Source organism: Dromiciops gliroides, chromosome 4, assembly GCF_019393635.1.
Source record: "Dromiciops gliroides isolate mDroGli1 chromosome 4, mDroGli1.pri, whole genome shotgun sequence".
NCBI lineage: Eukaryota > Metazoa > Chordata > Mammalia > Microbiotheria > Microbiotheriidae > Dromiciops > Dromiciops gliroides.
In genome coordinates, this window is record NC_057864.1 from 65,972,147 (window position 1) to 65,999,345 (window position 27,199).

The following is a 27,199-nucleotide window of genomic DNA, read 5'->3' on the forward strand; positions in this document are numbered from 1 at the left end:
TTTGGATACAAAGTATTTTGTTTTTCAAAACAGATTTATTGTCATTTAATAACAAGATATAAGGCACTTCTGATTTGTAAAATAAAAACCCAATAGAAGTGTTTGTGAATTCCAGTAATTCATTTATTGTGACTGCTGCTTTCCTCATGTTTAATTTATAGGTGTATGTATATTAGGTATATATTTTGGACTTGATTTACCAGTTTTTTCATATGAATTATTTTAACAGAAACACATTATGTTATGCACACTTTTTGATTGGTTCATTGACTTAGTTTCTTTTGATTTATCCAGTTAATCTAGACAGCAATAAAATACCTATTTAGCCTTAGCACTAAATATTTTTTTGTATGTTGCCACATTGTATTTTTTTGTTTGTTTGTTTTTTTGCAGGCAATGGGGATTAAGTGACTTGCCCAGGGTCACACAGCTAGTAAGTGTCAAGTGTCTGAGGCCGGATTTGAACTCAGGTCCTCCTGAAGTTCAGGGCCCGGTGCTTGAACCACTGCGCCACCGTAGATGCCCCGCCACGTTGTATTGTTAATCTAAGCCCCAGAGATTTAAGATGACAGGGTGGGAAAATTATCCACCAATTGGAAAAACTCTCATGGGTAGAGCTGTCCAAAATTGGAAATGGGTAGCCTATATATTACTGGCATCCCTAACCTAGGAATGTGACTGAGGATTTTGGGGTGGTCAGGAGATTCCTGTTCTAGTATGCGAGGGAAGTTGGTGATTTTGGGTGGGCCTCTGTGACTCAGAGGCTTGTTTTAGTGACCCTCTTAGATTGCCTTCTTAGACGGATAAACCTCTTCCATTGCATAGGCAGCACATTTTACCCTCGCATTATGCCTGCCAGAGGGCAGAAGAAAAAAAGGCATAGAGTTTGAGAACTGAAAAAGCCTGGGAAGGAAGCTGGTGGGGGGGAGACACTGCCAGGTGACAGGTGACATAGAAAGCATTAGGCACAACTTAACAAATATTTATTAATTGCCTACTATGTGCAAGGTATGGAACAAAGTGCTTAGATTATACTGGAGATAACTCAAATATACAAAGCCTTGGAGTTGGTTGTACAAGGTGGTTTTTTTTAATCATAAAAGTATTTAAAAAAATTTCTAGTTACACATAGAGGTAGTTTTCAACATTTGTTTTTATAAGATTTCTAGTTCCAAAATTTTCTCCCTCCTTCTGTTCCCTTCCCCCTCTCCAAGACAGCAAGCAATCTGATATAGGTTGTATATTGTACATTTTTTTTTGAAGAGCAGTGAGGGTTCCGTGACTTGCCCAAGGTCACACAGTTAGTAAGTGTCAATTGTCTGACGCTGGCATTGAACTCAGGTATTCCTGAATGCAGGGCCAGTGCTTTATCCACTGCACCACCTAGCTGCCCCTATATTGTACAGATTTTTAATGGGAATTTTACAGATGACAAAAATAGTAGGTTAAGAGACTAGTAGGTGTGACACAGGTAGTAGGCATGACAAATGGGACTTGAATCCAGATGTCCTTACTCCAAATCCAGTAGTCCCTCTCCTATAGCCCACTGCCACTCAGCCTTAATTTTGTATATTTGTGTAACCTATATATTTTCATGATAGAATACTTCATTATATTTTAATTTGATTCCTCACAATTTAAGTAGGTAAAAAAATGAGTAATAGTTAGCATTTATTTAGCACCTTAAGGTTTGCAAAGCATTTTACAAATATGATCTCATTTTATTTTCACAGAAACCTCAGGAAAGTTTGTGATATTATTATCCACATTTAACAGAATAGGAAACTAAGGCAGATAGCAATTAAGTGACTGTCTAGGATCACACAGCTAGTACATATCTGAGGCCAAATTTGAACTCAGGTCTTGCTGACTCCAGATTCAGCAATCCATCCACTGTACCATCTTGCTGCCAAATAAGAGGGGCTTTGGAGTAAGCCAGCAACCTAGGTCTTATGTATCTAATAATATCTAATGATTAGTTTTGAAAAAACTTCCCTCTTAACACCTGTATCCACTTTTGCTCATCATTGCAACCGATCCACCTAACTTTGGGAGGAGTTACAATGCAACAACATTGCGAAGAACTTGAAAAACTTAATGAATGTTATTGTACTTCATTATATATATGTGCTAGCAGTTTGATTTTGAGGCTTACAATACTTCTATACTTGAAAAATGTGGCGTTGTGTCTGCCATAAACGTAAGAACTACATTTAGTTTACTTAGTGCACATTTTCTTCTTCAACCTATTATTATATAATTTATAAGTGGGAGCTTGTGCCAAGCCTAATTTATAGACTTGCAGAACTAGCTATCATTTTTCTTTGTGTGTGACACATTTATTTTTATGTAGAGGACTAAAAAACATAGACGAATGGGAAAAAGGGGATTTTTCATCTTTGTTGATTAAAAAAATTTGCACAGAGAAGATATTTCCTATTCAGATTGTTACATAAAGTTTGGCATATGTAGAGGGCACTCATACTTGAGTCCAGGTAAGAGTGGATTTAGTGGCAGGCCTTTTGACCCTTTTCTGAGATCCATTCCCTGCTGACTCCCTTTTTTGTTGAAAGCTTCAGCAAACTATGGCAAATACATTAACATTTTGAAAATAGATTTAAAGATACTGGAAATAGTTCAATTATATTTTGGAAGTTTTATTGTCTTTTCCCTTTCTTTGAAAACTTTTCCCTCCTAAGTCCTTAACTATATTAAGGTGGACGAAATATTTGACATGGGAAATAAACGAGAGGTTATAGATAAGGATCTCTGTTGTATATAATTTAGAAGCCAATTTTATTTATAGCCTTGTCAGTTAAACATAATTCTTAGTTTATTGCACATCAGTCTTTCATGTCTTCTCCCAGCCAAACCGGCCTATTTCTTATTCCTCATGAATTGAGTATCTCACAGTGTATGTGCAGAAGAAATAAAACTCCAGGGAACTTCTGGACTGTTAGAGCTTTTAGGATCTACCCCAAATCTGGAATCACATTACCGAAGGGACCTCAAAGAGATCTTCTGGCCCATACGGTAAAAAAAAAACCAAAATTTTTTTTTTTATTGGATTCTTTATGTGACCATATAAAGGATATTTGTTATTTACCTTCATATTCTCTCTGTAGTAAAACTGGCTTTCTCGTTCCTCATACTATATTCCCATCTCCTTCGGGTGCTTTTGTACTGACTGGTTCCCACATTTTTAGATTATACTGCTTCCTCTTTTTTTTTTTTTTAACTTTTTACTTCTTGGAATTCCTCATTTCCTTCAAGTGCCACTATTCAAATTGATCTCCTGAGCTGCTAGTGTAGTTTAGTAATTTTTCAGTCATGTGTGATTCTTCATGACCACATTTGGAGTTTTCTTGGCAAAGATACTGGAGTGGTTAGCTATTTCGTTCTCCAGCTCATTTTACAGTTGAGGAAACTGAAGCAAACAGGGTGAAGTGACTTGCCCAGGGTCATAGAGCCAGTAAGTAGGGCCACATTTGAACTCAGGAAGATGAGTCTTCTTGACTTCAGTGATCCACTGCATCAGTAGCTATACCTCAACTGCTAGTATATTCTCACAAAATAGTTCCTGTTTATTTTGCATATATTTATGTGTGTAAATGTCTCCCCTGATCGAATGGAAGTTCCTTGAGGACAGGGACTGTTTCATTTTCAGCATTGTATTTGCCTGGCACATAGATGGTGTTTAAAAATATTTAATTGGTTAATCAATCAAATCTGATTATCTCCCCAACCCCCATCCCCGATCCCTGGAACCTCTCTCCTGGTCACTGCCTCTTGGCTTCCCTGGCTTCTCTCAAGTACCAACTAAACTTCCATCTTCAACAGCAGAGGTATTAACTCAAAGAGAAATGGGGCCACCAACCCATACCTAAGGATCTCTGTGGGCCACAGATTGACTCAGAAAATTACATATTACCATTATATATGATCTTTTATATTTTTATTTATTTTGTTAAATATTTCCCAGTTACATTCCATCCAGTTGGTGCTGCACTCAGTAGTACTGTGGACCATTTTAATACCTATGTTCTAAAGGAAAGCTTTCCCATCCCCTCTTAATTTTGTGCCTTTTCTCTTTAAATTATTTTCTATCTATCCTGTATTTAGCTTGTTTGTGAGCAACAAATCTTCAATAAATTGTGAACTCCTGGAGGGCAGGGACCGATTTTCTTCCTTCTTTTGTATCCTTGGAGTTTAGCACAGGGGCTGGCACATAGTAGGTGCTTAATAAAAGCCTATTAACTGACAGACTCTCCCTTGGAGACTGATGTAGGTTCTTAGCAGACTTGATTTTCTCGAAGTTCTTGGGGGCTTCTAATCTGAACTTCTCCTGCTTAATTTAGGACATTTTATTTCCTTTAAGGAGTGGTTTAGGCTGTTAAAAGTATTATTTTAAGCTTTCAAATACTGGTAGATAATGAATAACTTCTTTTTAGTCTACAGTTAGTACTGATAATTTTAATATTTCTGGCAAGGTCTTACCCCTTTAATAATTTGTAGAATCAGTTTCTCCCCATGAGTTTTTCACATTTTGGGGGGGGGGGGGGGAGGCGGGGCAAGTGAGGGTTAAGTGACTTGCCCAGGGTCACACAGCTAGTAAATGTCAAGTGTCTGAGTCTGGATTTGAACTCAGGTCCTCCTGACTCCAGGACCGGTGCTTGCTGCCCCCTCATATTATTCTTAAAATATAAAGGTAGATATGGTACAGTGTACTAAATATGACAATCAGTAGGGAGAACTAGTTGGAATCTGTTTTTCTAGGTTGTTCAACTGCTGTTAATGAATTCCAAGATGATATTTGGCTTTGTTTTTTAGCTTGTGGGCTGCCATGGCTTACATCTTTTTATGCATACTCATACCCTTTTTTGCATATGGTCATCTCCATAGTTTTCCTTTCTTTTTTTCTTTTTTTGTTGTTTTTTAGAATTTTCTTTCTTTTTCTTTTTTGTAATAAACATTTTTATATATAGTTTTGGGTTCCAAGTTTTATCCCTCTTTCCCTCTCTCCCCTCACCCTCTCTTGGAGGTGGCAAACAATCAGATATGGTTTATACATATATGATTATGTAAAACATTACCATATTTGTCATTTTGTACAAGAAAACTTGATTAAAAGAATGAAATGAAAGTGAAAAATAGCATGTTTCAGTCTGTTCCATCAATATTAGGGGTTTTTTTTTGTTTTTGTTTTGCGGGGCAATAGGGGTTAAGTGACTTGCCCAGGGTCACACAGCTACTAAGTGTCAAGTGTCAGAGGCCAGATTTGAACTCAGGTCCTCCTGAATCCAGGGCCGGTGCTTTATCCACTGTACCACCTAGCCACCCCCAATATTAGTTCTTTATTTTTTTCTCAATAGTATTTTATTTTATTTTTTCCAATTATATGTAAAGATAGTTTTCAACATTCATTTTTGTAAGATTTTGAATTCCAAATTTTTCTCTCTCCTTTCCCTTTTCATTCCTGAAGCTAGCAAGCAGTCTGATATAGGTTATACATTATGATCATGGTAAACCTATTTCTGGGGGTAGCAAGGTGGCACAGTGGATAAAGCACTGGCCTTGGATTCAGGAGGATCTGAGTTCAAATTCGGTCTCAGACACTTGACACTTACTAGCTGTGTGACCCTGGGCAAGTCATTTAACCCTCATTGCCCCACAAAATAAAAATGCATTGGGAATGGAAGTGATGAGTAGATTATAGGGATTTGATGTGAAGAATTATGGACAGAGGTTCACAGTATTGTACAGGAGACAGCAACAAAAAGCATTCCAAAGAAAAAGAAGATTAAGAAAGCTAAATGACTATCTGGTGAGGCTTTACAATTAGCTAGGGAAAGAAGAAAGGGGGAAAGGGAAGGAAAAAGGGAATGTTATACCAAAACTAAATACGAAATTCCAGAGAATAGCAACAAAAGATAAGAAAGTTTTCTTACAAGAACAATGGAGAGAAATAGAATAATATAATGCAGTGGGAAAGATAAGATCTCCTCAAGAAAATTATAGTTATCAAGGGAATGTTTCATGTAAAATGGGGGCCTTATAAAAGTACCAAAAGTGGTAGGGACTTAATAGAAGTAGAATAAGATTAAGAGGTGGCAAGAATACACAGAACTTGGGCAGCTAGATGGCATAGTGGATAAAGCACTGGCCCTGGATTCAGGAGGACCTGAGTTCAAATTGGACTCAGACACTTGACAATTACTAGCTGTGTGAACCTGGACAAGTCACTTAACCCTAATTGCTTCCTTAAAAAAAAAAAGAATACACAGAACTGTATGAGAAAGATCTTTAATATCCCCAGTAACCACCCTGGTATGGTTACTGATCTAGAATCTGATATGGTGGAGAATGAAGTCAAGTGGGCCATAAAAAAACATTGCTGACAAAAAGACTAATGGAGGTGATGGAATTACAGCTGAGAAATTTAAAGTTCTAAAAGATGATGCTGTTAAAGTGCTACACTCAATATGCCAGCAAATTTGGAAAACTTCCAACAGCAGCCACTGGATTAGAAAAGATCAATTTACTACCCAATACTAGAGAAGGATAGTCGCAAAGAATGTTCAAATGACCAGACAATTAAACTCATTTCACGGGCCAGCAATGCTGACTACACTAAAGCTTTTGACTGTGTAGAATACAACAAAATGTGGCAAGGCCTCAAAAAGATAGGAGTACCAGATCATCTTACTTGTCTTCTGAGAAACTGTATGCATGTTAAGAAGCAACAATTAGAATCAAACATGGAACAACTGATTGGTTCAAGATTGGAAAAGGAGCATGACAAGACTGTATGTTGTCACCTTATTTAATTTATATGCAGAGTACATAGGCTGGACGAATCAAAAGGTGGAATTAAGGTTTCTGGGAGAAATATCAACAATTCTCAGATATGCAGATGATACTACATTGTTTCATATGGGGAAATATATCTGAATTTTAAACACTGATAGTCCAGTCTCTACCCTCCATCTTTTCTTTTTTATAGTTTCTTTTTGTATTTTTTTTTTTGGTCTATATTGCATGCTACTTGATTATGTATTGTTTTGCTCTGTATTTGTACTGTCCAAGTTAGTATGTAGCCTTTGTTGCATGCTGCCTTGCTTGCTTAGAAAAGGCAAGAATGGTGAGGTGGAAAGCTCACTGGTCTACAATGCAGGACACATGCATTTCATTACACCTCTACCATTAACTAGCTATTGGATGTTTGTAAAAGCATAGTATTTCTTTGGGCCTTAGATTTTTTTGGGGGGGGCGGCAGGGCGGTGAGGGGTTAAATGACTTGCCCAGGGTCACATAACTAGTATCAAGTGTCTGAGACTGGATTGAATTCAAGTCTTCCTGAATCCAGGGTTGATGCTTTATCCACTGCACCACCTAGCTGCCCCCCACCCCGCTTAGATTAAAAAAAAAACACTTTAAAATGAGGGTGTTAGACTTCTAGACTCCTTAGTCTTTTTTCGTTTCAAGTAATCAAAACTTTATGTTTTGTAATTGCTTCTTATTTGGTTAAGAATATACCTCCTGCCTATACCTGTGAGAAGCATATGATCTGTTTCTCTTAAAATTTTTTATTAGTATGATCTTTAATATTAAGGTCATGTATACATTTAGAATGTATTGTAGAATGTTGTATAAGATGTTGGGGGTAAGCCTAATTTCTGCCAGACTGCTTTCTAGTTTTTCTAGCAGTTTTTATATCAAATGAAGAGGTTTTTTTTCTAGTAATTTATGTTTTCCATTTCCAGATGGCTTTAATGACTGTTGCTTTATAATATAGTTTGTCTGGAAGTACTGTTTCCGCTTTGTCCCTACTTTTCTTCCATATTCTATATCTTTTATTTTTCCAAATGTATTTTTAAAAATTATCTGATTAAGTTTTAATAAAGTACCCCCTTGGTAATTTTCATTGTTTCTTACTCTCAGAACAATGTCAATTACTGCAGATGTGACATTTCCCCATGGTAGAGTGCCTCTCCCATTGCATCCCTAATTTAGCAGTCCACCACTGATCTATATCCTCCCCTGTTTACTTTTTCCCCTCTTGCCTCAAAATGTCCTTCTTAGGGTTGTTTTTTTCATTCTCTCAGGTGTCACTTGTCTCCAGGAGTTCCAATCCCCCTCTCCCACTCCCAGGGTAGGACTTATATTAGATTTTTCAAGTGCCAAATCCCCCTGGCCACATCCAATTGAAGGTGTCCATCTCCCTTCACAGACTATATTTCTTCCCCCATAGGAGCATACATTAATGGAACACCCTCCTGCCACCAAGCAAAGCCTCCCTTTCCCCTCTTTTTCTGTCCTCCCCCTCCCCCCACTTTCCTTTAGGCTCTTCTCTTTCTGAGATCACAGGGATCACCTTCCCCTCATTGCTAGCCTTTGATTTGACCTTGGCATATCACAAATTACTCTCTCTTCCTGTGTCTCCCCGCCCCTCCCCCCCCCCCATTTTCACGTACTCTCTCTTGTAATGTAGTTTCACAAAAAACCTTGATTCACCTGTAGCAGGGTGTCATTAGGTTCTGTCCATAATGCCCTTGGCCTTCTTCTTCCCTGTTACCTTTTACCTTGGACTTATGCCTTTGTTCTTGTCTCCTTATGGCATTTAGAAAGAAGTCTCTTACTGGTCTTTCTGCTGTCACTCTGTTGCTATTGCTGTCTTTAGCTGCTGCATTTTATTCACTCTTCCTGCATTTTTGTTGTTTGAGGTGTTTAAGAAGTAAATAATCTTTTCAGTTCTGGTTTTCTTTCTAAAAATGTTTCTTTATTATCATTAATTATTTAAACTTAACTATAACCATTAATTATATTTGTTATCATTATTAATAAAACTATTATTCATTATCTTTTTTCATGTATGGTTAAGTTCAAATTTGCAGCACAGGTTATCTTAGGCTGCATCTTGAGCTCCATTGCTCATTAAAACGCATTATTTCATTCCCTCCTACAGTTTCTGGTAGATATAATTTTAACATAATTCTTATTTCTTTTTCTTTGTTTTTGAAGGTCTTTCTCCTGTTGACTTGTAAAACTTCTTTCAGAATTGAATTGTTAAACATAACTACTAGGTGTCTTGGAGTTTGCTCTGTGTGTGTGTGTTTTTTTTCTTCTGGTGGTAATCTATTCATTTTTCATTTGGTATTTCATTTTCTATGTTCAGAAGTTCTGGGCAGTTCTCTTCTATTTCTTCCTGTATTATGGTGTTAGGGTGTTGTTTTTTTTCCAGCTGTATTCATTTGGGAAACCTATGATCCTTACGTTGTTTCTATACATCCTGTCTTCAAGATCAGTATGTTTTACTTGCCTTGTAAGTATGTTTTGTTTCAATGTTATTGTTTTTTGCTTTTCTTCTAGATTGTTCTTCACTTCTGTATATTTCCATTTCCAACGCACTGTTCTCTCTCTTGTTTCTTTAGTGGCACTTGCTGTCACTGATTCTAGTTTTTTCTCTATTGCCCATTATTTTTGCTGTCCAAGCCATAAATTCCTTTCTCATAATACTCATTTCTCTATTGAATGACTCAGGAACAGCGTATTGTGGTTCTATGTTCTTACATTCTACAAAGTCTTCTATCTCATCAAATGCTGGATCATTTTCCTTTGTTTTGTAGTATTTATTTATACAGGTCTGAACTTGATCACTAGATCTGGAGGCCACTAGTTAATGTTCTCCCTGTTGATTTGTTTGCTTCCATTTAAAGTGTTTGAATTTTATTCTTCCTGAGATCTTTGGTAAATTAAGCCTTTTTTTACTCTTTCATTTTCCCTTATTCACTCTTTGACTTGTTCCCTTCTGAGTGGCTTCCATGGGGTCTGATTTCAAAGTCTTAACCTCCTTCTCTGCTGGGAAATTCACAGTTCACCACCCTAGGTCTCTTTCCCAAGTGACTTTTTTGTGGTTGGAACTAGTTCCAGCTGTGCTCTTTCCCCTGGCTTGGTAGATGGACCTTCCCCTACATGAAACTCTGTGCTACTCCCTCTGTTTGCCAATTCTCTGGCCTGGCAATGGCAGTTCAGAGAGCTGCTGGTGCTCCAGGGTTGTCAGCCCAGGCACCAGTAGTTCAGAGCTTGTACTACTGGTGCTCCAGGGTGGCGGCCATCAGCAGGCTTTTGCTCCCGAAAGACTATTGCCTGCTGCTTTGCTTTTTTGTTACTGTCCAGGCAAACTTCCACATCCAGGAGCTGAGGTCTCTACTACACTGGAAAAAGGGAGGATATGGGACTACAGTGTGGGACTGGGTTTTGTTGTGGGTCATTAGGTCTGCTAGTGTAGCATTATTATCAGTGATATGGGAAGTAGAGTAGGAGTGCTAAATGAACCCAAGGGGTCAGTGACTGTTAGTTCATGTGGTTTTTTTTAACCTTCTCTTAGATTCTGGGTGTCCTAAACCATGGAGGCAACTGAAGTTGCTTTAACTTTGGCATATCATTTCTGTTTTGAAGAGGTTTGAGAAGTTGTGGGGATCAGAGAAAATGGCTAGTCCTCCATCTTGTTGCTCATGGCACCTAGCATCCTCTTTTTAAAAAAAAAATAGTATTTTATTTTTTCCAAAAATATGTAAAGACAATTTTTAACATTAATTTTAAATAAAATTTTGAATTCCAAATTTTCTTCCTCCTTCCCTCTTCCCAAGATAGTAAGCAATTTGATACAGGTTATATTTATTAATCATATAAAACCTATTTCCATATTAGTCATGCTGTGTTACTATTTTGATAAAGGATTAATGTGTCTTTTGTTTATGTGAAGGGACCTGTTGAGTGTATTTTCCCTTCTCCAAAGCAGCAGAGCAAAGACAGGCCAGGTCATCCATCCAACACAGAGCTCTTTCCATGAAATTAAGGACAGTCATTTACTTGTTTGTTGTAGGGAAGAGGTCAGAATACAGGTCAGAACCTGAATTTGTATACAGTGCAAAAGCTTAGCACTGACTAGATTTTGTGAAATGAAAAATCTCATGAAATGGCAATTATTTGGTTTCTCTATTCTGGATTTTCATGCTCACGCATCAGAGAAGTGTGTATTAATGAAAAAAGCTGTGATTTAAGATCAGAAGGGCTCCTCTCTCTGCTGCACTTGTGTAGATGCCACTGACACATACTATACATGCTCCTTATCTTCCCCCAGGCATGGTCAGGGCAGTGGGATGAGTTTCATGGTCAGACTAAGAAGTGGGTGGGGAGGCACAGGATGGCACAGGAGGCTAAGGGCTCAGCAGGATTGCTGGCTGGATTTCAATGGGAAGATGATTCGGTCACTGTTGATGGTAGGCAGGACTGAACCAAAACTAAATAATCAGCGTTGATTAGCTGGACAAAAATGGCTTTGGGATGCTACTCAGCAAGACGAAGCTAGCTTTTGGAAAGTTCTTTTTCTTTTAAAAGTTAACATAAATAAACACTTGTTGCCATATTTGGGATTCTAGATAGGAAGAAAGGCTGTCGATCAACCTGAAGAGTATAGTGGTTCTTAAACAGACACTTCAGTAAGACCAATAATAAATATATTCATTCATAGGAAAGTTAGCAGAATGTTAAACTTACTAATTCCTCAGTAGGACAGAAAGTTGAAAGGCAAAGGAGAAAAACCCAGGGAGCTTCTTAGCAGCTGAATCTAGAGCTCTGCAAGCAGGTGTGTCAACCAAGGAGCTTGCCACGTCCTCTCTTCTGGAGGGTCTGCTAGAAGTGAGGCTCGCCTTGCAAGCTAGTGTTTTTCACCGACTTAAAGTGAGTGCTCAGTGCAGTATTGGTGTTTCTGCAGTAGGAATGAATGCAGCAGTTCTTTGTTGCTTATCCTTCTATCGAAGAGGACCATGTCTTCTGGGTAATTTCATGACCTGCACTGAGTTGGATTTAAGTGAGGGAGGGCTGTGCAAGGTCACCAACCTCACTCTATTCCCCAGAGCCATCTGGGTCCAGTGGCAAGATATACATCAGGACGGCTGGAGAAGGCCCGTATGTTTAAGGCAATTGGGGTTAAGTGACTTGCTCATGGTCACACAGTTGGTAAGTCTCTGAGATGAAATTTGAACTCAGATCCTCCCAACTTCTGGGTGCAGTGGCTATCTCTCTCTCTCTCTCTCTCTCTCTCTCTCTCAGGATGAGGAGATAACCCCAGATGTTTAAGGCAATTGGGGTTAAGTGACTTGCCCAGGGTCACACAGTTGGTAAGTCTCTGAGATGAGATTTGAACTCAGATCCTCCCAACTTCAGGGCCAGTGCTCTATCTACTCTACTGTACTGTACTATATCTAGCAGCACCTCCTATATATACTCAAAGGGTAAGTTGGCCTAAGTGTGGGAGAAGGTAAATATATCCCCAGGCTATCAAGAAGAATAAAGTTTTTGAAAGAACTGACTTTGAGGTGGAAATAAAGGAGAGAAACCATGGAAGTAGGCATGGGAGAATCCTAACCTGATCTAGAAACTTTTCCTGGAGAAGGATGCAATGCTGAGAAGGTCAGAACCCCCACTTAACATTTAGGGTTAATTAATAAGCCTGAGGATTTGCTGGGGGTGGGTAGAGGCTGGACCAGCCTATGATGCAGCTGCTTCCTGTGCTCTGTAGAAGGGTAATGATGTGGATTGACAGATCCCATAAAGGGAGGGCTAGCATGCAGTGATGGTTAGAAGAAATGCTTTATCTCTAATAACACAGGGATCCTAGCAGAAAGGGAACTAGATTCTGATGCAAGGATGCAAATGTTACCCTATCAGTATCACTGAGACTTCGTGGAATGAGTGAGGCCAGTGACTGAATTGACGTTTTTATTTGATTTGAACCATCCCTCTGAAAGGATGTACTTTATTCAAAAGAAGCAGTAGCTGTGTGAAAGTGGGGTTGAAGTGCGAAAGTTAGGAAGGAGCTCCTCTGACCATTAGAACTGTGGATGCCTCCACTAGTCATGCACCTTGGGGCTGTCCTGGGAGGTCTATTTCACAGTTAGTATTGGTGTTTCTCACTGCCCCTGAAGGTTAACTAAGATAACCTTGGGTTTGGGGATTTGCTGAGGGTTGGGGAGGTCTAGTGTAAGGAAGTTAACTTTGTCTCCATCTGCAGAACTCCATAGTTTGCGTCCCTGGACTGATTTTCCTTGACTAACTTTAATTCAGTTAAATTTAACACACATTTTATTAAGTACCTACTGAATATGTATAATGCCTTTTGTTTTGGGGTCCAGAGCCCCTATGGATGATAGAATGGAAATTTACAGACTTTTGATGATACTTTTATTTATAAATATGTTTTGTAAATAGTAGGTGCTTAATTGTTGTTGTTGAGTTGTGTCAACTCCTAGTGATTTCATGGACCATACTGTCCATGGGGTTTTCTTGTAAAGATATTGGAGTGGTTTTCTATTTTTCTAGTGGATTAAGGCAACCAGAGGTTAAGTAACTTGTCTGAGGTCACACAGTTGGTAAGTGTCTGAGGCAGAATTTGATTTTTTTGTTTGTTTGGTTTTTTTGGTGGGCAATGAGGGTTAAGTGACTTGCCCAGGGTCACACAGCCAGTAAGTGTCAGGTGTATGAGGCCGAATTCGAACTCAAGTCCTCATGAAATCCAGGGCCAGTGCTTTATCCACTGTGCCACCTAGCTGCCCCTGAGGCCGAATTTGAACTCAGGTCTTCCTGACTCCAGGTTCAGTACTTTTTCCACTGAGCTGGCTGCCCCGGTGCTTAATTAGTGTTCATTAAATTGAAGTAAATTGTTGACTTTTAAAAATATACTTTTCCTGTTTAAATGATCACATAAATGATTTTTAATAGTTTTCTTATGTGGCCTTTGTAGTTACCAAAAATATGTTACTTTGAAAATAGTAGCTTAGAAATAAATTTGTATTGCAAAAGTTGTTATTGCAACTAGACAATGAAAACCAGCATTACTTAATTTTCAAATATAATTAGAATTGTAAATACAGTGATCCATAATTTCTGCTTTGAATTCTTTTCTTGCCTTTGTGATCTAGTGACTCAGCATGTAGGTCAGCATCTCCATTCAGTCAGGGCCCTCTTTTTCTACTCTTGTAAACACTTTGGTATTCATTATATAATCTTGGACAAAGCCCGTCTTGTGAAATCTTGTATACATGCTAGAGTTACAGTGTGTTTTAAAGGAAAATGAAATCTGCAACCACAGATTTTCATTTTGACCTCATTTGCTTCCTAGAACTCCTTCTCTATGGTATTAGGTTGTGGAAAAGGGCCTGCCTCTTTAAATAAAGTTGCTTTTTTTTTTCCTGTTTCATATTTCCATTCTCCCCCAACCCTGCATAAACATCAACCAAAGTAATTTATCTGAAAAGACTATGAAGTAGTTGATAAGTATCTTATCTTCTTCCTTCCTAATTGTATCAAACTTGAGTAAGGTCTATTGTCCAAGTCTATTTCATTTGACAGGTTTCTTAACCTTCTAAAATTAGAGTGATAATGAAAGGAGAAAGAGTAGCTTTGTATTACTTGATTAGAATTCTCCCTAATTGGTGTATATACCATAAAGCCTTTGTATACAACAATGCAATCAGACTTCTGACTCTGAATTTCATGTTCTAACCCCCAGGTAGATGACAGTGGCCTCCCCCAGACTTAGGGCCATCTACATTATAGATCTGGAGTTGGAAGAGACCTTCATCTAGTCTAGTTCCCTCCTCATTTTTTTTTTTTGGGCAGGGCAATGAGGATTAAGTGACTTGCCCCGGGTCACACAGGTGTCAAGTATCTGAGACTGGATTTGAACTCAGGTCCTCCTGAATCCAAGGCCAGTGCTTTATCCGCTGTGCCACCTAGCTGCTCCCCTCCTCATTTTATAGATGAGGAAACAAGAAGCTCAGAGACATCATAGGACTTGCCTAAGGTCTAACAGGTGGTGGAGCTGGGACACAATTTGATTCAAATATTTATTGAGCACCTGCAACATTTTAGCTCCTGCCTTCAAGGAGTTTATATTCTAGTTCTCAGAATAAGACATATACACAAATAATGTACTACAGTGTAAGGCAGACTGTGATCAAAGCTGTAAGATATACTAGATTTGAGAGTTGGGAGTTGAGAAGAGAAAGAAGTGTATGAGATTGTGAAGATGGAGGAAGACTCCCAAAGGGGTTATACCTAAACAGCCTTGACGGGTGGGTAGGATTTTGACAAGCAGAGATGAGTTGGAGTTATAGAGGAATGTATTCGTCATAGTCACAGGGAGCAGCATAAGCCAAATTAGTTCATTCTTTTTTCAGTTGTGTCCTACTTTTCTTGACCCCATTTGGGGTTTTCTTGGCAAAGATACTGAAGTGGTTTTCCATTTCCTTCTCCAGTTCAGTTTACAGATGAGATAACTGAGGCAAACAGGGTTCAATGACTTGCCCAGGGTCACATAGCTAGTATGTGTCTGAGGCTGGATTTGAACTCAGGAAGGTAAGTCTTCCTGTCTCCACGCCTGACACTCTTTCCCAGCTGTCCCAAAAGCCGAGCCAAACTATGGAAGTGGGAAAATGTGGGATAGCTTTAGGGAATGAATTTTGAGGAAGTAAAAATCAAATGGTGCTGGATATCTGTTGCATATTAAAAATATTGTAACCCAAAAACGTTTCTTAAAAATCTAATATTGTATTATGACTAGGGTTGTATAAGCCTTGTGAGACTTGATAGAGGAAGGACTTGTGGTAGATGAGAAATTACCTCAAATCATTTCCTGGTTTTTCTGTGCTGAGCTTTTCCCCTATATGTTCTTAGACTCATTCATTAGATGGAATGATAATGAAATACAATTTATGAAGAGGTGGGTTAGAGTGTTCTGTTTTGTAATCCATTCTAATTCATTTTGTAATCCATTGCTTGCAAGGACCACTTGGCTGAAAGGTACACTTCTTTTTGAAAGGTAACATGGAATAGTGGTTTCCCAGGCAACAAGTGAATATATGAATACACAATTTAAGAATTGTTTTCAATCATAATTGCTGAACAATTATTTTAATCAAGTGAGAAGTATTAAAAACCTGGACTACTAAAGTCATAAACTTTGCCCTTCAGAAGTAACCAAAGTTTGCTCACATTGAGTTAGCAATTTGAAAACAATTGAAGCAGGTTTTATTGGCAGATAACAGTAGGCATTTCAACTCCAAATAAAAAGCACAAATCCTTAAATAATTTACTCCCATAAACATAGAGTGAATAAAATTTACCCTAGTTCCTGTAAGAGGAATGAAAAAAAAGTAAAAAAGGACATTAGAGTGACTCACTAGTAAACCCAGTACACACTATTACTGTATGGATTATGCTAAAAATGCCTGATAGTTTAACATTAACATGTTAACAGTAGCCATCTCCCTCGATCTATTAGTACCAATGAGATAAAGTATGCAAAGTCAAATATGTTGCTGCATTTCAAGTATTAATAAACTATATGCATCTTGCATTGGGTCAGTGAGCACTGAGGTTTTCCCAAACTCTCCTTCTCCTTCTCCAATGAGGATTAAGTGACTTGCCTAGGGTCACACAGCTAGTGTCAAGTGTTTAAGGTCAGATTTGAACTCAGGTCCTCCTGAATCCAGGGCCGGTGCTTTCTCCACTGTGCCACCTACCTGCCCCCTTCCCAAACACTTCTGCAAACATCCATCATGCCATACATTCTACTGTGGGCCCAAGACATTTGTATTGAGCCTCTCAAATACTCTTTTGTGATCTTTGGTTCCAGGATTCATGGGGATGAATGGGGCAATGGGAGGAAGGGAAGGAGCCTTTATTAAGCACGTACTACTTTGCAAGTATTATCTAATTTAATTCTCACATCAACCCTAGGAGATTGGTGCTGTTATTACCCTTGTTTTACATTTGAGGAAACTGAGGCTGAGGTTAAGTTTGTTGCTCAGGGTCATGTAGTGAGTAAGTGTTCGAAGCCAAATTTGAATGCAGGTCTTCCCGATTCCAGACCCAGCACTCTATCCACTGTGCCACCCAGCTGCCCCTTAGAGGAGTTTGACTGCTTTGAGTATGGCTGTTAGCCAGATGGCTGACTGTTCTTTTTTGTTAGAATTAGAGTCTTCACCAGCAGTGAACTTCTGGGTCACATTCTGAGGCCTTGACTTCTCCTGCTGGTGTAGCATGCCACTGGCCCCAGGAGTAAAGTGCTTGGTTAGTATTTGAGCCGCTGAAATGTGAACACTTTCAGTTTCATAATGACTGTCTCCATCCAGAAGCAAGTATCTTGGTTTTACAAAGAAGGTGGCTCTACTCATGGGCACTTTGAATTGCTTGTCATAAAACTGTATTTCTGTCTGAGACACAGGTACACACTCCATACTGTCCTATGTGGTGTGCAAAGACATCCAAGATAAGGGGTCTTACTTGTCATAGACGCACTTCTATAGTGTTAACAATGGTGCTTTCTGGTTATGAAATAAAATTTGATGTCACACTGCATACACATCTGACACTTCTTATCTAGGACTAGGTGTGGTTTGTTGAGACCAAAGGAGCTACTGAAGGTTGGATGCACTGGAAGCATGTAAAGTCCATTGGGTTATTGCACTAGCTGGTTCTTCCTTCTGTGACCAAGCAGAGAGAGCAGTTCCAATCCCTCCTTCTCATGACACTCTTTAAAGTCCTTGAAGATGGCTATGATGTCTTCCTCCTGCCTCCCTGTGACATCTTTTCTCCAGGCTAAAAATGCACCAATTCCTTCACCCAGTCTTTATATGACATCATCTCTAGGCCCTTCACCATGGTAATTTTTCTTTTCTGGACATGCTCCACTTTACCAATGTCCTTATTAAATGATGGTAGACAGAACTGAACAGAGTAGTCTGGATGAGGTGAGATTATTGTCTCCTTTGTGTTGTTTAAAGTCTAAATTGTGTGTTCTAATCTGCCCCCCCCCCCGCCAGTCTTGGGGGGATGCTGGCTAGAATCACTGATAAATTCAGCAAGAGTTTAGGCTTTTAAAGACTTATTAAAATATATATTATAAGTTAGTGAAGAGAGATTGAGAACTGATTCCTTATAGCATGGAAATCCTAGCTCAGATCTAATTCGGTATAGTGAGAGAGAAAGAAAGCAATTTCCTTTCCTAGCAGCCTACATGAAATCTCTCACCACCAAGCAGGTGTCTGAACAACTAAGAGGCTCCCCCCCCCCCCATCTGCTGCCTCACCAAAAAAAAGAGTTCTTCTATGAGCGAGCATTCACTTTCTAGTTCCTCTCTCCCTCCCCCAAAGGGGAGGTCCTTCAAGCTGGTTGGTTGAGAGTGGTTACTTGCTGATGTCAGTAGTACACCAGCACATCACTTAGGGCTGGCCAGGTGTGGCTTCCATCCAATCATCCTTAAGTAGGTACGTAGTCTGTTTCTCATTCTCACCCAATTCAAACAATACTAAATCAATCAGGTGGGGCCCCTGGGTGTCTGCCAAATTCCATTATTTTATCACACCTTATTCTCAGAAGCTTTGTTCCTTTTAAAGCAGTCCAAGGTTGCATTAGTTTTTTGGCTGCCTTATCACACTACTTCTAAAGAGAGCAAGGAGCTAAGGATGAAACCTTGTTTGTAAGTTTGGGAGGCTGGGAGAATGGTGGTTAAGTTCAGTTACTTTTCAGTCATGTACAACTCTTCATGACCCCATTGGGGGTTTTGTTGGCAAATATACTGGAGTGGCTTTTGCCATTTCCTTCTCCAACTCATTTTACAGATGAGGAAACCGAGGCAAACAGGGTTAAATGACTTGCCCTGGGTCACACAGCTATGTCTGTGTGTCTGAGGCTGGATTTGAACTCAGGAAGATGAGTCTTCCTGACTCCAGGCATGGCACTCTATCCACTGTGCCACCTAGCTGCCCAGATAACTATGTACCATGTTTAGAGGGAATGAGGCAGTGGGAAAAGTATGAAGCAAGGAAATTATGATGAGAGAGAGGAGTTTCATCAATTAGAATATTGATGGTAGTAGAGTTTGGAGTTAGGACAGAGTCAAGGTTGTTTTAAGGGCTAAAATTCTAGCTAGTCTGTCTAAAATATCTAATGAGTGGTCGCCAATAAATTATAAGCTTTAGCAAGAATTAGACTTTTAAGCATTCATCAAGGAGAACAAGAACTTGGCAAAGAGAGAGAGAGAAAGGCCTAGATTCCTATCTATTAAAGGTAGAGCGCATTTCTAGCTCCCTTCTCCACCAGTGTCCCCAGGAAAAGAGAGCGAGACAGAGCACCAGTCTCTTCCTTCTTCCTCCTACAAGCAAACGTCACTTCCTGACTCCAAAGAAAAGACTCCTGGTCTTGCCCTCAAAGACCTTCACTTTCATGGCAGAGATTTTCTACAGTAAGTCTCCAGCAGGTGGTGTCATTCCAATCGTTACCATTGTGAGTACATTCCTGTGAGTGGCTGAAGTAAAATGAAGATGGATGTCATGGAGTTGAGGAAATTCATGAATTAGGAGGTTGCCAATATGAACATTGAAGTCACCAAGGATGAAGGCAGGGTTGGAAGGAAGGGAGAGGGGAATAAGCATTAATTAAATGCTTATTATGTGCCAGACACTGTACGAAGGCTTTACAAATAATACTTCATTTGATTCTTCCAACAACCCTGTGAGGTAGGTGCCATTATTATCAGCCACATTTTAAGGCAGATAGAGGTTAAGTGTCTTGCTTATGGTCACATAGCTAGGAGGTATCTGAGCTTGGATTTGAATTTGGGTCTTCCTGATGTCAGTCCCAGTGCTCTATCCACTGTGACACTTAACTGCCTGGGAAGGAAAACTGCAAGCCTGATGCCAAGGTCATTATGGGAGGACAGGAGAGTAGGATTCTGGAGGTCAGCAGATATATTTTGATGGAATTAAATGATGGGATGATGGCAGCCACATCCTAGCTTTGGTCAATGGATTATTGTCTTACCTGATCCTACCCGTGAATGTCTTGTTGTAGAATATAGCTGTGTCAGTATGTGTTCAGGCTTCTCCTGCTATAAAGTTTCCATTCAGCTGAAAGTTTATGAGGAAAGTTAGCCTGGCAAGTCCAGACCTGAACTTGCCAATATGGTCAAGCCGGTATTTCCATAGCTCAGACATAGATTGATTCTAGGTCAGAACCTGTAATATAGCTCCTACTATATTGGCACACCCTTCCTTTTGAATGAGAAGAAATGCTAAGAGATTTTGGCAAGTGGGGGTTAATATTCCCCTTTTTAACGACTGGAAGAATCTCAAACCTTAAAGGGCTCTATTGGGCACATGCTATTTTATTTTTCTGACTGGAATTTTCCCTTCAGAAATACTAAGGCAAAGGTTTTTGTTTTTCTTGGTGTTTTGAAGCTGTTGCTAGTTTTCTCTTTGTTATCCATAGTGCTTCTTTTTTCCATTTTTGTAATGGTTCAGCTGTAGTCATTTATAGACTTCCTCCTAACTGGGCTGTCACCCTATCCAAACTTTGACTCACACTTGGGTTTTTAGGTTACTATTTAGGTTACTCTTTTAGTTCAAGAGCTGCTTGGAAAATGAATGGATATGAATCCACCACATAAACTGAAAGCCAGAAGAAGGCTGACGTCATTTTGCTTGACTCAGAAGGGAGTTTTTCAGATTTTACACTCTGCTTTTATTCATTTAAATAGGTTTAGTTATGTTATGAGAAAATCACTTTATTTAGAAACTTGTCTGCATGCTACCTTCATTTCTAATACGTAGAATTGCAATTTTTTGCCATTCTAATGAAGTTTTCATTTATGGGTTAACATTGAGTTATTTCAGATATTTGCTCATTTTACAAAATTGGGTGGGTCTCATGCACCAAGGATTGGTGTAGGTCTGGTTCATTTGCAGTTAAAATCATTTATATAGGGGCAGCTAGATGGCGCAGTGGATAGAGCACCGGCCCTGGAGTCAGGAGTACCTGAGTTCAAATCTGTCCTCAGACACTTAATACTTACTAGCTGTGTGACCCTGGGCAAGTCACTTAACCCTAATTGCCTCACTAAAAAAAAATAAATAAAAAAAAATCATTTATATGGTGTCTAGTAGATGCAGGACACTGTACTTGCTACTGTGGGAAAGGAGTTAAACAGGAGGAATACAAATTAACTGTTCATGTAGCACAGTCTTATATTTGTTAATTTAATCAAGATATGTAGTGCTCTGATATGTATATCTCATGTCTTAATAATGCATTGAAATTGCATCTCCTCCTTGTAGACACCATTAGCTTATAGTCCATAGACAAGAGTGAATATTAAAGAACTCTAAAAATTTCATTTATTATTTAGAGTTATTAATCTTTATCACTTTATTTGTCTTTAGGTCAACAAATAATAACAGGTCTATCCCACGTGAAGGGAAATTAATAGTGTTAGCACGGTGAACTTATGTTAGGCTCAGTAAATAATCATCACATGGAATTGAGTGGATGGAAGTCAGGCACTTCAGATTTAGCTCTGTTTGAAAAAGCTTCTACCACAGCATTTTAGATGTACAAAGGGACCGTAGTAGGTTTTCTAGTCTAGATGCCTATACCTTTGGAGGAATAGCTAGCTAAAAAAAAGAAAAATATTTTAGGTTTTTGAATTTTTGCAGACTATAAATTAATAATCCAGCCGATTTCTTAAAAAGATTACGTGTGTGAATTAAATTTAAATAAATGTACACATTAGTTTAGCAATTCAATCAAAAGTAGATTGTTCAAATGAATATTTGGCTTTTTTTTTTTTAAGTGAGGCAATTGGGGTTAAGTGACTTGCCCAGGGTCACACAGCTAGTAAGTGTTAAGTGTCTGAGGCCAGATTTGAACTCAGGTACTCCTGACTCCAAGGCCGGTGCTCTATCCACTGCGCCACCTAGCTGCCCGAATATTTGTCTTTTTAATGATGATTTTAATTATTTATTAAAACTGAAAATATTTTTAGTTGATTTTCATTTCTAGTTCTTTTATGTCCCTATGAAAGTCCTGCTCCACTGTCTTGACATGGCATGAAATTGATGACTGGGTTCTTGAGCCTGGCACATAATAGGTATGTAATTTGTTGACTATGGAATGAAAGCAAAGGCTCTGGAATACTGTGCAAAGATTGCCATAACTACATCAAATAAAATCATGGATCTTTTGAAGCATAACACTTTGTACCTCTTCAACAGCTATAGAATTTTACTTTGAGGGGAAGCTAGGTGGTACAGTGGCTAGAGCACTGGCCCTGTATTAAGGAGGTCCTGAGTTTAAATCCGGCCTCAGACACTTGACATTTACTAGCTGTGGGACCCTGGGCAAGTCACTTAACCCCAAGTGCCCAACCAAAAAAAAAAAAAAAAGAAAGAAAGAAAGAAGGAATTTTACTTTGACCATTGGTCACTATCCTGTAACGATTGGAATGACGCCACCTGCTGGAGACTTACTGTAGAAGAGTTCCGCCCATGAAACGAAGGTCTTTGAGGGCAAGATCAGGAATCTTTTCTTTGGCGTCAGGAAGTGATGCGGGCGAGTGGGAGGAGGAAGGAAGAGAGTGGCGCTTGGTCTCCCGCTCTTTCCTGAGGATGCTGGTGGAGAGGGGAGCTAGAAATGTGCTCTCCCTTTAATAGATAGGAATCTAGGCCTTTTCTTCTCTCTTTACCAAACTCTTATTCTCCTTAATAAATGCTTAAAAGTCTAACTCTTGCTAAAGCTTATAATTTATTGGCGACCACTCATTAGATATTTTAGACAGTTTAGCTAGAATTTTAGCCCTTAACAATCCCTTATCCTCATCAACTGTAGGAATTTCTCTGTTTTATGTACCTTCTGACTCCATAGTTGTAATCTCCCTTTCCCTTTTCCCTCCTATGATCTTCTCTATCTCTCTCCTTTCCTCCCTCTTCTTTTCCCTCCCTTCCACCCTTTGCTCCCAGTATTCCCGTGGTTTAGTAACTTTGTCCAAGAAAAAAATAAGATTGCTCTGGCATCACATGATCTTGATGAGGCCATTCTGGCTCTTTGTGGTAATTACTTCCTTTTCTAGATAATCACTATTCATTCCTTTAATAATACATTCTAGAATTTTATCAAGAATTTGTCAGATTTATGGTCTGTAGTTTGCAAACTCCATGCTTTTACCTTTTTTGAAAGTTGGGACAACACCTATCCTTTTCTAGTCCTAGGGTTTCTATTACCTTTCATGGATCCTTGACAGTGGCAGTCATGTCTGCCAGTTCTTTGAGTACTCAAGAATATAGTTTAAATGGGCCTAGGATATAGATATTCTTCAAGAATAGATAGGTACGATCTTAGTACACCATTCAAACAATCCACAAGTATTTATTAAGTGCTTACTATGTGCCAGGCACTGTGTTAAGTGCTGGGCACGTGAAGAAAGGCAAAATACGGGCCCTTCCATCAAGGGGCATTACATCCTAATGAATAAAATATGTAAATAACTGGGTAAATAGATACAATACAGAACAGATGAATGTAATCTGAAAGGGAAGGTCATTAACAGTTGGAGGAACCAGAAAAAGCCTCCTGTAGAAGGTGAGCTTTGAGTTGATTCTGGATGGAAGAAGCCCAGGAGACCAAGAGGCAGAGATGATGGGGCAGAGCATGCTAGGTATGGTGGATAGTCAGTGAAAAGCTAGGAAGGCGGGAGGTGGAGGATTATGTTCAGAAAATTGTAAGTAGGCCAGTATATCTGCATGATGAGAGTGCCCTCATGACACTTGCATTCTTCTGAGGGGATGGGGAAGGAAGGGAAGGAGGCGCAGTGATATACAAATAAGCTACACAAAAAAGTATGGAGGGAATGACTAACGTATCTTTGTCTTCTATCCCTGCTTCCAGCAGAAGGGTGGCAGGCTCCCTATACTGTGCAGTTTGAGTTTTGCAGATACAAATGCACAATATGACTGAAACTTGGTTTCCTTTACGATTGTCATTTGAGAGCCTTTTGTTTGTTTAGATAATTAGTGTAGTATCTGGGATAGACACAAGGCTTGAGGTGGTTCTAATTTTACCTTAAGTTAAAAAAAGCCAAAAAACTTTATTGACCTAGAAAAATCACTTTGTGGCCTAACAAACACTTTGTGCTAGAACAGGAATGTTATCTGAAACGTCCAGATTCAGTTAATAAAATTCTTTCAGGGATTTTTTTTTCTTTATTCTGACCTCTTTTCCCCCGACTAGTTATTCTGTTTTTTACCAATTATTAAAAAAGAGGATGAATATTTCCACTGGAAGTTTAGTGATATTGAAATAATTTGCACAGCTTATTTAATTTACAGTTGGGTGGGGTTCGTGTTGTTTTTCAGGAAACAATATGATTCTGGCTGTCTGGAGACTCAGAGTGAAAAGGATAGATTTCCTTTGTACATAGCTCAATTTGAACAGGCAGTCTGGGTAGCCTCGAGTTAATTATCTAGCCAGCAGGATTCCTGTTTATATGAAAGCTTTTTTTTTTTTTTAATGACTAAGGGTTATTTAAATATTTTTTAATGTTTTAACTGGCAGTACTTTTTTCTCTTTGTAGCTTTGACTAGGTGAATGTGGCAAGAGAAGTCTGCAGTTCTGAAATGGAGGTCAGAGCTTCATTACAGAAGGTTAGTGGGTCATCTGATTCTGTGACCGCACTAAACAGTGAAGAATTTGTCTTGGTACCTCAGCAAGCAGATGATACCTCTATGAAAGTTGATGAAAAACCTCAGCTAAAGGTACATTTTCTTTTCTTCAAACGGCTTCCACTTATTTATTTTACATTTTTAACATTTTTATGGATTCTAAGTAAATAGGTGGAATCAATCCCTACCCCCCACCCCCAGTTGTTGATGCGTTCAGAAGATTCCAGTTAGCATTTATTTACCTGAAAAGTTGATTTTTTGGGGCCAGGTTATCTTTTTTGCCTTTTGGGTTTTTAACTGCCAAATAACAGCTGCAAAAGGTAAGAGGCATGGGAAAGGAGTTGAAACTTTTTCTTAGTAGGCTCTTAAGGGGGTTGTTGGCTCTCCCATGTTTCTCTTCATTTATACTGTCAGTCCCTGTCTCTCCCTTATTCTTTTTTGTTTGTTTGTTTTTTGTGGGGCAGTGAGGGTTAAATGACTTGCCCAGGGTCACACAGCTATTAAATGTCAAGTGTCTGAGACCAGATTTGAACTCAGGTCCTTCTGAATCCAGGGCTGGTGCTTTATCCACTGTGCCACTTAGCTGCCCCCTCTCCCTTACTCTTAGTATACAAGATAGCCAAGCAAGGAATCAAGTACAATATATGTTTTACTTTTGCTTCAGTGGGGTTTTGTTTCCTTTTTGATTTGTATATTGTATATCAAGCGAACCTTTTGGTACGTTGGTCCTGTTACAGTTGCTGTGACTTGGATGTACATATTTGGCAGGATGGTCTACATTTTTAGCATCTGAGAGTATTCCTGTGAAGATGATTCTGTTTCTTGAACATTTTCAGTGACAAAAAGTAACACAGTAGTAACAATCCAAGTATTTAGACACATGAGAACAATGTAATAATTCAACCACATTTTGCTTGGTAAATGCTTGTTGACCTGCTGATGTCTAACAACTGAGATTAAAAAGTAAATTGAGTGCCTTGAGTATGTTGAAAAAAGTTGTAGGAGTAAGCTGTTTCAGTGGTACTTTTTATTACTTTTCCAATTCATTCTTGAGTTGTGTTGTTCTCTTTCGGATGATAGAATCATGAAAGCTTTAGGAGCAAGTCAGACATTTAGAATTAAAATGTAATCTTTGAATGGAAAGCAGGTGAAAGTTATTAAATATTGACTTTACCTTCAAAGGAATAATACTTGAATGATTTAATGAAAATATCCTGATTTAATATTTTGGTAGTGAATTTGATGCATCTTCTGCTAATTTTAATTGTGTAGGCATACACTCTGCCTTGTGTCATTATTTCCCTGAAAACGTGTCTAGCTGAAACAAGGTTATGGGAGTGAGGTAGAACAAAGTTACATTGTCCAAATGATGTTAGAATGGAGTTTTCATAATGGAATTTGGTTATTTCATATTCTCAGCATTACCGAGAGGCACTGAAGCATAATGGACTGCCCTTGGAATTAGGAAAAGTCCTACCTATCCCACATACTAGCTGTGCTAACATGGGTAAATAATTTAGCTACTCAGGGCCTCAGGCAACTCTCTAAGGATGGAAATTACTGGCAATTTACCCTTCTGCCTTGGAAGATGTGTGAATTGGTAGAGGGAGTTCCTACGTTGAAATCATGGGTCTAAAACAACAATGACAAAAAGTTGTTACTGAAAAACAGGATTGGTTAGGTTATTTCTAAGATAGGCCAGTGCTGAGTACATAGCGTACATATTGTAATCTTAACTGCATAATGAGATGCTATTTTTCATAACTTATATGTGGCTTAAAATGACCTCAGTCAAGTAATTTAAGAAATCAATAGGACATAGAGAGCTTTTCTTATTGTTAAACCATTGTTAGTAAGAGATAAGATCTTTGTAAAGAGCAAGTTTTGATTGAAGGTAGTCACAAATGACAGTGTTCGCTTGAACTTCTTTGCATTCTTTCCTTGTTTCATGCAAAAATTATGGAATGTTTATATTCTTTAAATTGTAGATACTCATTTTTTGTAAATTGAATCACTTTTTAAATCTGTAGAGGAAACTGTATCCTTATAATTTCATGATGAAACCACAAGAGAATAAGCACTCTCTTGTTTATTCTTTTAAAAAAAATGTATGAGGTGAGATTTATGTCAAGTTAGGTACAGCTTGTATTCTGTTTGTAACATATAATTGCTTTAATTTTTTTTGTTTCAAGCTATACAGTGTTTTGATTTGTGTATTGTATGCAGCGGGTACTTAATTAACACATATATTACATTTTATATTTATTTACTGTAACCCTGAATCTGTGGGTAAGTTTAACATTTATTGCCCCGTTTTTTTGAACTTATAGATAGTCTGTAATGGAGATGAACAGCTGGAGAAGGCAATGGAAGAGATTCTGAGGGATTCTGAAAAAGGTCAAAACCATCCTGATTGTGACACTTCGACTGACATTTGTGATCATGCATTTACTGATGTTTCAGCCAACCAAGCAAATAGGCCTTCTCTCCAGTTAGTGCTGGACCCTTCTAATACAGGTACCTTACTGTTAGTGAATAAGAACAGTTGGGTAAAGTTCAGAAAGAAATTTTTGAGGAAAGTTGGGAACAGACAATGAATTTCATGTTTCTGTTCCCCAAGGGCTCTATTGAGGGGAGACAGC

General features: G+C 38.7%; 1 protein-coding gene and 1 pseudogene across 1 annotated transcript in view; one reads left to right on the forward strand and one right to left on the reverse strand.

Moving 5' to 3' along the window:
* Positions 1–27,199, forward strand: part of RABGAP1L (RAB GTPase activating protein 1 like) — a 668,700-nt gene that overhangs the window by 52,653 nt on the left and 588,848 nt on the right. Inside the window, 2 exon segments of the mRNA XM_044004805.1 lie at positions 24,470–24,650; positions 26,888–27,074. Of these exon segments, the coding sequence (XP_043860740.1) occupies positions 24,513–24,650; positions 26,888–27,074 (325 nt within the window). The 5' untranslated portion in view covers positions 24,470–24,512.
* Positions 16,971–22,762, reverse strand: LOC122754608 (annotated as a pseudogene).